The sequence below is a fragment of the Rhipicephalus sanguineus genome, chromosome 3 (assembly GCF_013339695.2).
Source record: "Rhipicephalus sanguineus isolate Rsan-2018 chromosome 3, BIME_Rsan_1.4, whole genome shotgun sequence".
NCBI lineage: Eukaryota > Metazoa > Arthropoda > Arachnida > Ixodida > Ixodidae > Rhipicephalus > Rhipicephalus sanguineus.
In genome coordinates, this window is record NC_051178.1 from 193,641,628 (window position 1) to 193,658,545 (window position 16,918).

The following is a 16,918-nucleotide window of genomic DNA, read 5'->3' on the forward strand; positions in this document are numbered from 1 at the left end:
CTTCGTGTTATTAGTATCGAAGCGCACTGCCGGAGTGGAGCGAGCGCCGCATGCTACAGTTGGCTGTGCTATATGTGGTTTTGCCTGCGTTAATATCATCATCATGGCGCTCGAAGAACAAGAGGAAAAATACTTCTCTTTCGCGCGAGCTGAGCCTGTAGCGGTCGCCTCTGGAACTAAGGTTACGGCTCGGGACTTTGCCCCTGCTTAAGAACCTGGCGAGCCAGCTCCTGAAATGCAGAATGGAGAGCTACTCGCTGACTTCTTCGCATGAAACCGATAACCACAGGGTGTGGGAACTGCCGAATTTTTTCGTAAGGAAATTGAGACTATAAAGACGAAAAGAAGGCGAATGCGAACATAATAATAATAATAATAATAATAATAATAATAATAATAATAATAATAATAATATAATAATAATAATAATAATAATATGAGGTTTTGCGCCCTAAAACCACGATAGATTATGAGAGGCGCCGTAGTGGAGGGCTCAGGAAATTTCGACTATCTAGTGTTCTTTAACGTACATTGTTATCACAGAGTACAGGGACCTCCAGCAATTCACCTCCATCCAAATGCGACCGCCGCGGCCGGGATCGAACCCGCGACCTTCGGGTCAGCAGCGAATGCGAACACTAGACGCGTACAGAATGAATACAATCGGTCACTGAAACTAGCGTTTCTCGGTGTATGCAGCAAGACACCAGTAGTTTTCCGTGCCATCGACGGATGTGGCCGTGATCCAAGATGCAAGCGGTTACTGCAGTCGTCAAGTCTATCCACAAACTAAGCGGGCTTATCAACGTGTGGTTTCGTGATAGCTGGTATTCCATACTTGACCACCGTTTGTACGAAGGACCAAAAAACATGGACGGGTGGTCAAGTGGACTTATGCTCTATGCGGTGGCCGCCTTAAATTAGCGATTTCAGTTAGCCTGATAATATCGCAACATTCGTGTTTCCTTGTGACGTCACGAGCTCTGAACATTACCAAGGATAAGTCTGTGCAGCACCATCGTGCAGCATTCTGTTCCATTCTCACTCTATTCACCGTGCTGCAGTCTGGCGCAACCTCTTGACCATCACATCGGAGATCGACTTTAGCCCCATTTCGAGATAAAACCGCCGTGGACAAACAAAAATACCGCCCTTACATTCAGGCCATACGTACGGCGCACCCTGTGTCAGTGGGTTAGTCTTAGGTTTCTTTCGAATTTCGATGATATTGACATAAGATTGGGCAAGAAAGTCGTTGGATATTCGTTTAGTGCTCCAGGATGTCAACGCTAATGGAGGCTGCTTAGGCACTTGACATGGGGTATACGTTCACATTTAATAAATAAATAAATAAATAAATAAATAAATAAATAAATAAATAAATAAATAAATAAATAAATAAATAAATAAATGGAATCGAAAGTTTCTCATTGGGTTTCGATCAATACAGAACGCGCTGTGTGGCTTCCGCGGGTTAAGCGTTCAGAAGACAATAAGGGTGTATACGTGGGCTTGTTGGTAGCGGGTCATTTTCTTAAACTTCGTTGTAGCGCGGCAAAGGGCACGGACACCATTAAGAAACGTGCGACGAAAACGGAAATAAACATTTGTTGCAAGTTAGCGCTGTGTGTCGTCGTACGTTTCTTACTGGTGTCCGTGTCCTTTGCCGCGCTACAACGAGGCTTGAGAAAATGACGTTCAGAAGAAAGGCATGAAACGAGAGAGAGGGAGAGAAAGGGAGGGAGGGAGGGAGAGAGAGAGGAAGGAGTGCGTGGTGATGCAAGCCACCACTTCCACCACTTTTACCGCTTCCCTGCTACCGCTGACGGTTTCCCCTTTAGCTCTGCTTCACGTCTATGCGTTTGCTTTTCCGAGGCGAGAGTGCGTGGCGATGCCTATCATCCAGCGGCTGCGGCTCTTCCTCCCGGTATTTCCAGTCGGCGCCTCAACGTGCTTGCGGCCAGCAGCCGTTCGCGAGAGGGCCCCGCGAAGAAGGTGAAGTGAGAGAGAAAAAAGAAATAGCTCGCTGCGCGCTCCGGGCTTCATCACGGGGCTCGATCTCCTGGCACCACACGGGCACAGGTGGCAGGACTCGCTCGTTGCCTCCGAAAAAAATAAAGAAAAAAAAGAGAAGGACCTCTCAATTCTCCACACCGAGTATGCGGAGCATGCAGCAAGCGCACGCGGAAGAAATTTGGAAGTCAGATTAACTACCTTCGGTCTTTTTATTCTTTTTCTGCGCTTCTGTTTGGCTGTTCCAAGCGAGGAATTACTCACTCGCTGACCGCAAATTGTCTTGAACGTCGTTAAAGAGTACGCTAGGGCTATAAGTGCCCACATGAGAGGGTTCTTTTTTTTCCGCATTGCCGAATGCCGAGGAAGTTTACGTACGACGCTCATTAACCTAGAGGAAGTGTTGCTCGATGTTGGTGTCGTTGAAGAGCTCGCGTGGGCAAGAAATTCTGATGCCCTGCTTGCGCGTGTCTTGTCAGAACTGAAACTCGCGTGAACGGCACTGTTTTGCTTCTAATGTCACAATACCAAGGCAACCAATTGTTGTACACGTTCAATTGCGGTACATTGGTTTTCAGCCAAGCCAAACTCGGTGGCCTGTAAGACTCGTGAAGGTATTTAACAGTAGTTGTTGAAAGGCCCCGCACCCTGTTACAGAGCTTAAATCTTCGGTTGAAGCACTCTAGCGTCTCGGCGATCTTCGTGCTTGACGACATGGCATTTTCTCGAGGACACTGGACACTCCAACTGCAGATGTATGAACTCATCCTGAAACTCTTAAGTCAGGATATTGGCTTTGTTAAGGCGAAAGCCTTAAGTGTCGTTCTGCGGCCCCTTGAGCGAAACACGGCCGGCGAATGAAGTGGTACAAAAACCTACGTAGCTTACGTACCTTATGATGTCATATTGTGACGTCATAGACGTCAAGGATCACATAAATTTGTGACATCATAACGACGTCATCGCGACGTCACGTGCTGACGTCTTCACATGAAGTCACGCGATGACGTCATTACGTGGCATCGTCGCCTGGTCAAAGGTGGGCCGATCCCGGAGGCCGTGCCACACAGCGTGAGTTGCAGAAAGTTTCAAGTGGTAAAGAACAATGCAATCGAATGAGAACGTGAAGGTAATTTAATGCGTTTCTCTTACACTGCGGCTCATTACGTCTTGCAAGAAATCTTGTCCCCGACCGCTTTTTAACCTAACGCATTACCATGTGTGCAGCAAGCTTTGGCCCTCAAGAATTACAGAGTGTAATATGTTGCATAACCTTTTCCGATTGGTTACGTTCGCCTGATTAGTTGTAGAATGTCGTGGCGGTACATGGAAGTCGGGCAACAGTGGGAGGTGGGGTGTGCTGTCCAACGTGGCATTGTGCGCAGGATGGTTCACAGGCTGGGAGTTTCCGTCCGCCTCGCGTTGCGCCGCATGACGATGAACAGAGCTAGCTATGACAGCTTTTTCGTTTCGTTAAGTTTCCTGAAAGAAGAGAGGCGCCCGGGCGCGGCCTATTGCCGGCATGTGTTCCGAGGCCAGATAAGCCTGCAGCCAACGCCGTCCTCTTCCTTTTTACTTTTAAATGCGAAGCATTTCTTAGCGAACCTCAGGCACTTTGAGCGTTTTTATCTACGTATCTATCTATCTATCTATCTAGCCGCCTACGTCTGGGTGCTCTCATGATCGCCTCCTTAACTTGGTGTAGACCAAAATTTGCATGGGAGGGTAAGAGGATTTGACGAATATGAGTGCCGGGTCATGACATGAATAACGTTAAAATCCTGTCGTGTACGTCGTCAAACCCTTTCCACTGGACACGTGTGGCACATACCGTTTACCACGGGCCGCTGTGTACGGGTATGCGCCACAGGTGATTGACAGTTTATATCTACCCAGGAACGGCGAGAACAGACATTGGTAACTTAAATTCTTGAGCATAAGGGAAAACCAACATCGGCAGCGTTGACTGAACGAATGGAAAGAATGAAAAACGGGATCCCAGCAGGAATCGAACCCAAGCATTCTGCGTGGCAATCGGTTATTCTACCACTGAGCCACGCCAGGTGCATAAACTGGTTTGGAAAAACAGCGTACGCAGGCGTAATATCGGTGCAACGTCATTGTGGTTGTGGTGCTGGCTATCTAATTTTACAAGAAAGCAATAAACACTACATGATATTCTTACGATGTGTACTCCTACGATACAGGCGTCATATCAGATTAGCGTCTGTAGTTCCAATGTTGGCTCCGCTTTTATAGCAGTCTAATAAACATTACGTTTGTATTTCTATGATTCAGCAAGCTATATTAAAGCATTGCTCGACCCCGGAGGAATACATTAACGAAAGTTAAACATGATATCCACATCACCGCACCGTAAAGTGCACTTCGTCCACCAGAACGACGCAGTGTCCTATTCATTTCTTACGAGGCTGGGCGATGGCCCCATGCTGACCGAGGATGATGCCAGATTGATTTACAGCCGCTTTGTAGACCAGGCTACGTAGGCCACATACGCCCAGGGAGTGTACGAATACGACAAACACCATCCACTTTTGTTGGTCTACGTAGCACTATCCAGGCCTACCAGCCTCGACGGCCTATAGCTCACCAACGCGAAGGGTGGCTTCAGGTTCCGACATGTCGCCGGCTCTGTCGACAGACAATTTGTCGACGAAATGACCAAGGCATCCACGAATCCCAACAGCTCTACTAAACCACATACTTCACTACACATAGGCCCCTCGTCACCATGATCACGACCAGATCCTATAACAAGTCATGAACAGCTGCTGGTGCTCACTGATCACGGTGATGATGCCCTTGTTCAAGAACTGTCAAGAACTTCTTCCACACATGCACACGGGTTCGTGAAACGTGCGTGCGTTCTCGGCACACGTATTAGCACTACATATCAGCTTACCGCTTCTGGTGTTGGTAATAACCGCGTTGCGATTGGCAGCTTTACCTAACCGTAAGCAACTGGTTACATAACACATATGCGGCTCTTAAACATGTATGTGTGCGCATAAAATTTATACAAATATTTAGCGTCATTTTGTAACGTGTCGCTCAGTAAAAAAAGCTACGCCACAGTCACCTTCCCGCCGCCTGCTTCGCATAACATCGACTCCCACGGTACATGAGATCTGCCGAATTTTTTTTTTTTTATGTCCGTTTTCGTTCTGTTTCTATGAATAACTCAGCGCCCCACTATTATTAAAATTTCTTCCCCCCTCTCTATCTCCTTCCTCTTTAACCTACTTTTACTTTTTTTTAAAAGAGAAAGCGAGGTATTCTTTGTCGGTTCGTACGTAATACCTAACTGGGCAGAATCGCCAGTGATGTGTCCTGGTAGCCCGGGGGTCGTGCATCCGCGAATTACCCAGAGGCAAATGCTATTACCTTTACTTCTCGCTTCAGTTGCTCGCAGGCGCTAAGGCACTAGGGACATTTTCTCTCGCATCGCATCTAAATGGACGTCGCACCGAGATAAGCGACTGCAGGCGACACGCTGTACTCGACAGGTCGCACACCGAAATGTACAGGAAAACAGGAACGGACTACAGGCGACGTTGCATTGGTGTGGCGAGCGCAGAATATGTAGTGACCTTCCAAGCAGTATACATTTAGAGCAGCGAGCGGCTGCATCTCGAACTGCCTCTCGCAAACGTCCCTCTTGGGCGTCTTCGCTCGTTATTCTGCGTGTCTATGCGTGGCCTACCGTATACACGTAAGGCCTCGCTCCGGCGGGGCCATCAAAAAAAAAAAAAAAAAAGAAAAAAGTGCGACGGATGGTTCGCGGGTCAAACGGGTCGCGTCGCTCCTTTCCAGTGCGCGCATACAGTCGATTCCTTTCCAGCGTTTCTGTTCATTTCGTTTTGTCTCTGTTCCTTCGTCTCGGTGCCCTATGGTTCTCGCTGTTCACGCTTCTTTTTTTCTTTATCTCTCGTTTATTCCAACTCCGAGAGGCGCGCGTTATCAGCGAACGAGGAGGACCGTTTCTCGGCGCTCGGCATTGGTTCGTCTCTAGGCGACTCGCTGGCACCACGCCGTTAGCGGCATGTTTCGTCGTATGCGCCAACGAGACGTTACTCGCTTCACCCTGGCCCCTTTTGACCTCGTTGGCGAGAACTCCTTGCAGCAGCCGCTCGCTTCCTATACTCCACGCTTACTTTCTGTTCACGCGACCGCTTTTACCTCGTCCGTTACACTACTATGCACGCTGTGTAACGTTCGTCGTGTAAGCGAGTCGCTCACTAATGGCCTGTTTCCTCGCCTTTTTTTTTTTGGTCGACGATGCCGAGGTAGACGTTTTCTTCGCAACTGAAGAGATACGGGAGCAAGTTTCCTCTCTCGTCGATATGTGCTACCCAGAAAGGTTGCGCAGAGAGCGAGCCGGAGGTGAAAGCGTACTGGTGAGCGATTCTCTTTGAATCTACGCGTAAACGAAGACAATACGCCTGGTGAACCGGGCTGTATACACGAATGTACATTTAGATTTCAAAGGCCGAGCGATAGCATATGCAAGGACTTCGGGGCTAATAGCAGCCCTGTTGTCACGGTAGAGTGAACTGAACATGCAAATTACATTTAGACGAGCTCCTTTTCTGGCACCGTACGTATAAAGGCCACACACCCATTATAAGGTTGCTCGTTGTATGCCGCAGTCTCGCATCTACGCGGTCCCTTGAAAGGCGATGGATTATTTCGGGCTCCAAGCTATATAGCCTCGTAAATGTTGAATGGCTTCTTCCTGCGTCGCAAATATACAATTTTTTTTCTGTTTCGAAATTAAATGTACGTTCCCGGTTTATTTATTTGTACTTGCGCGAGTTCACAAATTCATCCATATCGTTCAGCGCGCCATATTATTCGCGCAGTGACTTGAGCGAGTAAATAAGGAATGAAGCGAAGCGTGCGTGTTAACGGCGTCTAAATGGACACACATCTTACATACTTGAGTAGTGTCCACACTCAGCATCAAATACAGCGACGCGAGTTGCAAGTTGCAACGTATGTGTTTTATTTTTTACAGGCATGACCACCGCTTTGGGTGCGATCAGCAGGGCTCAGAAGATTGCTTCATGACCGAATTCGCTTTTTTTTTTTAGGGGCGAAGCTCCTTATGCCGTGGGTCTGTCCATCCTCCGTTTGTTTGTAGCGTTGTAGTAGCCACCTCTAGCTCGTGAGAAGCGCGCGTTCTGGTATGCAGTAGAAGAAGACGACGACGTTGACGAGTGAGACTCTCGTGCGTGTTCGCCTGTGTGGCATTCTTTCTTCTTTACTGCGCGCGTTCTGGTATGCAGGTAGAAGAAGAAGACGACGTTGACGAGTGACACTCTCGTGCGTGTTCGCCTGTAGTGGCGTTATTTCTTCTTACTACGTCTCGTGTTTTCAACGACACCCGAAGACAACATTTCAGAAGTAACGCGCCATGAGGCTCCCTCTTGGCACGCTTTCTCTTTAGCTCGGAGTCGCCAGATGGAAGACAGGCTGCGGAACGGAGGGCACGGAAGGCGGCGGCAGCGCACGCTCGCAGACAGAATCCTGAGGTGAAGAGCCCGCGAGGCCGAAGCTGCACGTCGACGCCGCGAAGCAGATTCCGCCGTTCGAGCCCGCGAAGCCGAAGCTGCTCGACAAGCTGCACGGCTGCGGCGAGAAGACCCCGCCGTTCGAGCCCGCGAGGCCGAAGCTGCTCGACAAGCTCCAGGGCTGCGGCGAGAAGACCCCGCCGTTCGAGCCCGCGAGGCCGAAGCTGCTCGACAAGCTGCACGGCTGCGGCGCGAAGACCCCGCCGTTCGAGCCCACGAGGCCGAAGCTGCACGGCTGCGGCGCGAATCGGATCTTCAAAATGTGAAGGACCGTGAAGCGGCGAGAAAGCGCGCATACCGGCAGGCAGAGCCCGAGGCTGTGCGAGCACGTGAAGTGGCTGCAAAACGCATCAGGCGGACTCTGCCCGAAAGCGCCGACGCGGGCTTCCAGCGGGACTTCCTTGATAACAGTTTCGGCCATAGTTGCTGTGTGTGCAACAGATTGTGGTTCTCAAACAATCTAGTCACAATATCTTCCATCAAGAAGGACCACGCTCGCGCCAATGCCATCGCCGTGCTGCAGCGCGAGTTCGCTTCGCCCCACTCATCATCATTCACCACGTGGATATGCTGTGATTTTTTTACCGAGATGCGAAAGCATTGGGCGGTACGCTGCGTTAGAGTCGGCTATCGCCAAACCATGAATTTGATATCGAGCTAACAAACAATCAAGAAAATAAATAACCAAAAGCACTACGCCCACATACGATCGTCAGTGTATAAGAAATGCCTCTCTGGGCAGGTTCCAAAACATAGAGGGTGGTCACGCATAACGGCACGAAGCGAGTCTACACAGTATTTTTTATGTACCTAAACACAAGATGACAGTGAGATCGGCCTGTTAGCAACAGAGTGTAAGAAGGGCACTTTTGGTCTACAAATACACTCACTAGAAAATCCACTTGGATGACTGGGCCATCACCCACTGCTCATGCACCTGCCATTGCAACGCCAGTCGTCGTTTCTGTGGCTTTTGTAAACGTCGGATCTTTATGAAGTCTTTGATTACGCGGTGCCGTCTGCGCGCCGGCGCTCATTGATTTTTCAAGTCTATGTACGTTTCTCTTATCTTTCTATTCTCCACTACAATTATCAACCAGGTAGCCCTCGTCAAGTTTTTTCTGTTCTCTGTTTTCCCTATCCCAGTCAGGGATACCTAAAACTGACTATTTCTCGTTCATTTAATCACTGCGGCCCCGCCGGCCTCAGTGACCACATGTAGCCTGTTTTGTACGTCCTTCTATACGTCTGTAGTATACACTCGCCTTCTTATTCTCTTTCTAGTCTCCTTTCTCATAGCCTCGGTGCATAGTAACGAACTGGATGCTCGCCCGGTTGACATCGCTGTCCTTCACCTGCTTGTTCTTTCTGTCTTGTATTTTCTCTATATACACCATTCTTCGCCCTGCATCTGGAGAGCCGGCTGTCAAACCTACACAGTGTTGTAACGCTAATTTCGACGTGTAGAGTGTTCACGCAATGAAGCGCGACATCAAAACGTCAAGCATATAACTGGTATGCGCGCAACTGCTCGAGATTACCGCGTCATGTCGCTACAACTCTGGTCGCTAAAAGGTGACAATAGCGCTGATGCAAGAGTACGCAGCCAGTGTTACTCGAATGTGACAGCGCATTGAAACGAAGGTACAGTGCTCGGTGATTCAAAACGCGATACTCGGAGCGCGTGGCTGCTGGCGGCGAGTATGACGACGAGGGAGAGAACGTTCGTGAAGCATGGTGACTGCATCCGGTAGACAGCAGTTCAGTTTGTGTTTCTTGGTGCCACCGGCGGAGCGCTACAGCTCAAGATAATGCGCTCACGTGCCGCCGCGAAGCGGCTGGAGCTGGCGTGCGCGCGTAACCAAGGGTTGTAGCGCTCCGCCGGCGCGACAGAGAACCACAAGCTGAACGTCTGTTTGCAGGATGCTGTCACCATGCGTCACGAACGCTCTCGCCCTCGTCGTCATCCTTGCCGCCAACTCCTTGAAGCGCTCAGAGTACCGCGTTTCAATCGCCGGGCACTGTGTGTACGTGCATTAAGTTAGCCCTAAATTGAAGCGTTTCATTCTGTAGGCACCGAGCACGATGACTGCTTGTTGTAAATCCCATAGAGCTTCCTACAATATTTACTAGAGGGCACTGTGACGCTGTGATCATCTAGCCACGATGAGAATGATCTATAGTACATGGATTTGCCTAGTCTCTGTGATTGCGGCTTCGAACGCACTTGTGGCAATGTTGTTGTGTTTTGGCTTTTGTTTCGACTAAATAAAGGCTCCTTGTGAACTTCATGAGCTGATTTGAATTGGTGAGCGTAAAAGGGTCAAGTGGGACTGCTGAACTTTTGCTGAACTTTGGCTCGGGACAAAGCGGCTACAGGGCCACCTTGAGTCACAGAGAGCTGAAAGCACGAAGCTTAGGCAATTCCGTGTACCAGGCCCGTAGCAAGGAACTTTTTTCGGGGGGCGGGGGGGGGGGGGGGGGCACTTGTTGAAAACCATGGCTCTTTGAGAAAAACACCTATTAGGAGCTGGCTCGCCAGGTTCTTAAGCTGGGGCAAAGTCCCGCGCCATACGCGTAACCTTAGTTCCAGAGCCGACCGCTACAGGCGCAGCTCGCGCGAAAGAGAAGTCTTCTTCCTCTTGTTCTTCGAGCGCCTTGAAGATGACGTTAACGCAGGCAAAACCACATATAGCATAGCCAACTGTAGCATGCGCACGCTCGTGCGAAAGAGAAGTCTTCTTTCTCTTGTTTTTCGAACGCCTTGATGACGACATTAACGCAGGCAAAACCACATATGGTTAGACCGCGTCTCATACCTGTCTGAACGATCACTCCCACGTCAACGTTAGGAAAAGCTTAATGATCCGCCCATGTCATCACTCGATCATTAATTCTTGAAAGAAAAAGAACAAAACATCAGGATACTAATAACACGAACGAAGAAGACAAGGCGGTGGAGCGGAGGGCACGCCAGCTCCTCAATCATCATTCACTTCGTCGATATGGCGTGATTTTTTTCATTATTTATTTTTGGTAAAAACACCTACTTCACTAATTTTTTTTTTAGTGAAGTAGCCCGTAGCCAGCGCGGCAGGCCCGCGCTGGCTACGGGCCTGCCGCGTACTAGCCATCATTCCCATGCTGGCTGAAGTGCCATGCGTTGCAGTTTCCACAGACATTAAAGGGACACTAAACAGAAACAATAAATCCGTTTAGACTGATAAATTGTACTCTGAGAACTCTAATGTCGTTAATCTAGCCATCATAGGTTTATTAATGTAGGAGAAAATGAAGTTGAAGGTTTCATTTTTAAATTTCGCGCCGAAATCTCCGCGCGTGACGTCAGTGATTTGAAAGTGTACTTACCGTATTTTGGCGCCATTGGCCCAACGAAATTTTCTCAAACTTGGTATGTTAAGTCTATGGCCCCCTCAGAGGACAATGTACTTCATTTTTACCGATTAGGAACTACGTAGTCCCTAGTAGGCGCCGTCAAAATATGTGACGTCACGGCGATTGGGGCGGAAACCCACATTTTATTTTTGGGCGTTTTCTCGCTTACTAAGCGTCTTCTCGAAGCACGTGTGGTGTTTTTGGTATCGTGAAAAAGTAGTTTACTAATACGAAAAAAGTCGTTTTGAGATAGAGAGAGATAATAAAAGGAGAGCAATGCAGGGAGGTCAACCAGAATTGTAGCATCCGGTTAGCTACCCTACACTAAGGGGAGGGGGAAAGGGAAAGAAAGATGGAAAGGAAAGCGGAGAGAAGAGCAGGCGCGCGATAAAATAAATATACACCGAAGGAAGCTGTAGTTTTGCTCTTTAGTGTCCCTTCAGCGCCAGATTTCCCTCTACTGTACTATTATAAAACTCTACGGTAAATCCCACGTATTCACGAATTAGGAGCAGCCGACGCCGCTTTCTGTGGCATGGTACTACAGAAAGCGGCGTCAGTGATACTGTATCACTTGAAAAGCGTATCTGCTTTAATAAAAGCTTCACACTCTCTCTCTCTCGGCTGCGGCGTAGGGTCCAAGTTCCTGTGCAGCCAGGTGGTGGCGCCCATTCGGAACGAGGACGGAGACATCTGCATGTTCATCGTCAACTTCGAGGATGTCACCGATGCGCCTTACAAGGCCGACGAGGAGGCCGCCGGGGGACTGGCAGTGGCGGCACCGGGAGACGACCTGGCGCCACTGCCACAGGCGCTGGTCAGAACCTGCGGTCAGTGTCGCCACTGTTTTGACAACCGCGGTGACTTCAGGGCTCACGCGCATATGCTGCTGACGAAGTGACTCATTCCCGACGCTGTTTCACGCTCTCAGAACGCTCCGCGCTGAGCTGGCGGCGTTTGCTCATTGACTGGCTGTACATTCGTGACATGCACCTTTTGCAGCTGTGCGGACTGGGAAAATATTTATTTATTTATTCATAGATACTGTAAGCCCTTGACGGGCTTTTACAGGGGTGGATTTAGTGCACATTAGCAGAGAAGTGCACAAGTGAAAAACAAGGAAATGAGCCATCACTGCTGATGTAAATGACATTGCATAACGATATAATTACAGCGCATGTAATTGACGGGTTGTATCACAATATTAGTGCAGAGCATCAGGGTACACAGGGTACTTGATTGTTTCCGAGAATGCGTAAATGGTTAATGTTCTCCAATTAATTTTTTTGTTGACATTCAAATTAGTGTGAACAAAAGTTATGCTCTTGGTCTTTGGAAATCATTGATAGTATATTTTGAAGCGCCGAAAGCCAGAACTCGCATTTATTTGCAATTGCAATGCAATTGCATTGTTTTTGCTATATTTGCGACTGAAGTCTCCGTTTGTGGACGCCCATTTTTACCCTTTGAAGAATGAAATTTATTTCGAAATGCCTTTCTTTGCACCTGTTCGACTACGTGAAATAACATTTCGCAAACTGCATCTCTTTTCCTCGCCAATATATTTGTTAGCTAGAGAGGTTATAGGAACGGTCAGTGGCGTAGCCAGTGGGGGGGAGGGGGGGCACACCGGGCCCGTGCCCCCTCCCGACATTTTTTTTTGCCATGGCATGAAGAGCACAGAATGACACTCGATCATATATATATATATATATATATATATCTCTCTATATATATATATATATATATATATATATATATATATATATATATATATATATATTATATATATATATATATATATATATATATAGGGAGAGAGAGAGAGAGAGAGAGATAATAAAACGAGAGAAAGGCAGGGAGGTTAACCAGAATTGTAGCATCCGGTTTGCTACCCTACACTAAGGGGAGGGGGAAAGGGAAAGAAAGATGGAAAGGAAAGAGGAGAGAAGAGCAGGCGCGCGATAAAATAAATATAAACAAACGGAAGCTGTAGAGCGGAAGTACTAAAGCTTATTCGATAGGCCACTGGCACGCAAAAGCCTGCCCGGCCCCTACTTCAAATCAAAGAGGTGACCCCCCACCCCGAACATTTCTGCCTACCCCCCCTGGAACGGTATGCAGTCGATCATAGGCGCGCGCGTAGGGTTCCTTATTAGGGGGGTGGGGTTGGGGCAAAATTTTATCACATCGCCCCCCCCCTCCTCCTATTTGTCATGTGCAAAGGCCAACAGGCTTCACAGCTTAATAAAAAAAAAAGAAAAGTGAAGCGATGACGTGCTTCGCACAATAGCCTTCCTTTGGTTCCTGGCTTTCCGGGAGTAAGGTGGGAAGTGAACGGTTCCTGGAATGCAACATGAGGGGCCTTCGGCTTCCACTATCGTCAAAAACCTGCGTGGCCATAACCCTGCTCTTTAAGAAATGACGGGAGAGGTCAAACTGAGTAAAAGCATGGGGCATACTTGTGCCCTCCTCCCTTTCGCACGCCTATGTAGCTGCGCAGAGGTCCCTTTAACGCTTCGGCCCATTAGTCTCCACTGCGTGGAAGCCTAGCTTGCGTGACGCTCCATGGCGGATGCGAAGGCCCGCGAAGCCTACGAGCGTGTGCAGCGAAGTTGCGGCGCGTGTGGCCGATTCGCGTGTGCGCTCGGACGGGGGACGTCGCATGCACGCAGGTGGGGCGTGCTTCATATCCGTGTCACCGAAACTCTCAAGGTCATCCGACCATAGCCACAACAGAAGACTGAACGGTCGAACAAGTCTTCGTCAGTGATTTTTTTAGGTGGTGCAAATTGTCTGTTGTTGTCTGTTTTCTAGTTTGTGAAGCGCTGGACACATTATTATGCGATTTAATCGCGTGAACCGACGTACGAAAAGTCGCGCCAGCAGTCGATCATCTATAGGTTCCAACGGACGACACATTCCTCCACTCACTCGAGCATATCGCTGTCGCCGGCCATGTTAAAGCAAAATTTTCGTCCTGTCTTTTGTTTTTTTTTGTGTTTTCTTCCCATATTTGAGCAACTTTCCGAGCGGCTCAGTGTCCCGCCGTTTGGTTCAAATACCGATAGTATACACGGTCGGCGACGCAGTAAGTGACTTAATCGCATGCATGCTTTCTACCAGTTTCGCTCATTTCAATACCCGGACCGAAGCCAAGTTTTCTTCACCAGCTAAGCTTTCTTCGTGAAACAGAAAATGAGGTTGGGGGGGGGGGGGGGGGGGGCGTCTTACAACTGGATGCTTCAAATGGATGTATGATTTTTTTTCCTTTCCCGAACTTTTTTCCCATCCTTATGCATGAACTAATCTTCCATAATTCCAATAGGCAATCTTAAGAATAGCGTATTCAACGTTTCCGATAGTGTCTGTTCGCTCTGTATTATCTCTCTCAACTCTTCATAGAAGCGAGCTCGTCTTTTGTTTTCAGATTTTTTGGCACCAAAAAGACATCATTCTGATTTTACGATCAGCGTAGACACGCAAGCCGTTTTCCGTATACCTCTATCCAAACTTGAAGACCCCTGTGTTTAACGGACTACTGTGTTCACTGCAGCCCGGGCAGCGGGTCGGAGCCGGTCCCTGCGACTGCGTATGCCGGGTAGCCGGAGGACGTCGTTCGCGCTCTCCAAGTCCACGGCCACTGAAGAGGACGATGCGGCGCCGGAGTCCATGCGTGCCCTGGTCGTGTCCTCGTCGGACACGCCCGAGCAGCAGCCAACCACCACGGTGGTGACGCGGCCGACCAAAGCGGTCGCCGTGTTGGCGCCCTACGAACAGCGCGCCTTGGACAAGGGGGCTCCGCTGCACCGCACCGGTACGCATCTCTCGTGTTGTATAAGTTGATACTCATTCGCCCGTATCACTCACTCACTCACTCACTCACTCACTCACTCACTCACTCACTCACTCACTCACTCACTCACTCACTCACTCACTCACTCACTCACTCACTCACTCACTCACTCACTCACTCACTCACTCACTCACTCACTCACTCACTCACTCACTCACTCACTCACTCACTCACTCAACTAATAACTCGAATAATTATTTATTGACCACAAGCAAAATTGCCAATGTCTCGTACAAAAAACTGCTAGTGAATACAAGCGCGAAACTTGCCGTTCATGTGAAAACTTATTCGTGATGCACGATTGCAGTAGATAAAGCAAGTGGCGAATAAAGATTCCGTCGTTTATTTACGATGACGTTAGCTTGGAAGGACGGTGATATGCGGTTTTCATCGACATACTAATTAACTTAGGTGTGGTTATCGCGCTACACGATAAATGGAGAAAGAAAAAGAAAGAGAGAGAGAAGGCGGTACGAAAACAAGAGGTAACCTTTTTTATCTTTTACATATATGCACTAGCGTCAATGCGATTGCTTGATAGCATTCATAACGGCGCATATGAGCTAAAGTTTTGTCCTTGTCTGGTGCATCGTGGTTTGTGAATTCTTTCGCCGCTTAACTATGTACCAACTGGCCAGCATGATGCCGTTTTGTTCCGAGACCACTTAGCGCGGTACGGCCTACTTCTTTATATATATATATATATATATATAATATATATATATATATTATATATATATATATATATATATATATATATATATATATATATATATATATATATATATATATATATATATATATATATATTTTATTGTCCTTCTGACATTCATATTACAGGAAACTTCGCAAAACTTGTTTGGTCCCATAGCCATGCCGGCCAGTAAGTGGACCAGTTGTTCGACATACCTACATAATTGGCAAACGTTTACAGCAGGGACAGAAGGACAAGACATAATTATTACACTGTTCACGAATAGCGAAAGTTTTTCCTCTTAAAATCATAGAGTTTCCTAAAATTAACTAGAGGGGACTCTGGCGCTGCGATTGTTCAGCCGCCATGGGAATCAATCAATCAATCCAGCAATCAAATCAAATTTTATTTTCGCTTCAGACAATACAGTGCATTGTCACTGCGAAAATAGGGGACCAGAGAAAAAAGCTGCGCTTGCGCAGCTTGACTGATGAATGAGTGATGATGATGATGAATGAATGGGTAGTACATGGATTTGCCTTGTCTTCGTGCTTGCGGGCTTCGAACGCACTTGTGGCTTTGTTTACTGCGATGTTTTGGTTTTCTTTCGGATAAAACTATGGATCGTAGTGAGCTTCGTGACCAGTTTTCAATTGGTGAGCCTAAAAAGGATAAAGTGGTGAAGTGGAACTGCTGCGTTTTGCGACAAAGCGGATGCAGGCGACGCGGAGCCAAACGGAGCCCAAAGAACGAAGTTTAGACAAATCCGTGTACTACCCATCATTCCCATGCTGGCTGAAGCGCCATGCGTTGCAGCTCCCACAGACACTAGCGCCAGAGTTTCCTCTAGTAAGTATTGTAGGAAACTCTATGCTTAAAATAACGTATAGGGTGCTAACTCGAAGCTACCTGTTAGTAAAAGCGTTAATCAAACACCTTGTTTGGAAAGGACAACGCGTTATTTATTAACTTACGAAAAACTACCTGTCCCTTGGGCCAGCGCAGAACACGAAACACTCAACCCCACTGCTTTAGGCGCGCAGGCCGATGTTTATGCACAGCACTCGGGCTGCTTATGAAGCCACGTGTCGCATCGGCGCGTGGCGTGGCCGGAAAACCTACGATATCGAAAACAAAAAAAAAGGAATTTGTTGAACTTTTGTTTGCGTTCCTTAGCCGCCTACACTAAGCTATCGGCGCTATAGCGGGGCTATTCGCTTTGATAATACTTTGTACCTGTGTCCTTGTAGTCATACTTCACCGGTATCTGGTGAAATAATAACCACTTTTAAGCACTTGGGCTCGCTTCGGCAGTTGCTCATCCTGTTAAACTGAATGCATTCCTTGGCCTTCAAACTCTCCATG

At 48.1% G+C, this 16,918-nt stretch overlaps 1 protein-coding gene across 2 annotated transcripts in view; it reads left to right on the top strand.

Annotated features, from left to right (window-relative positions):
- The window catches only part of LOC119387961 (potassium voltage-gated channel subfamily H member 6), a 282,090-nt gene that overhangs the window by 148,634 nt on the left and 116,538 nt on the right, over positions 1-16,918 (top strand). For both annotated transcript variants that reach the window (XM_049413770.1, XM_037655551.2), the window contains exons 3-4: positions 11,639-11,833; positions 14,560-14,820. In XM_049413770.1, the coding sequence (XP_049269727.1) occupies positions 11,639-11,833; positions 14,560-14,820 (456 nt within the window). The remainder of the gene's footprint in view (positions 1-11,638; positions 11,834-14,559; positions 14,821-16,918) is intronic.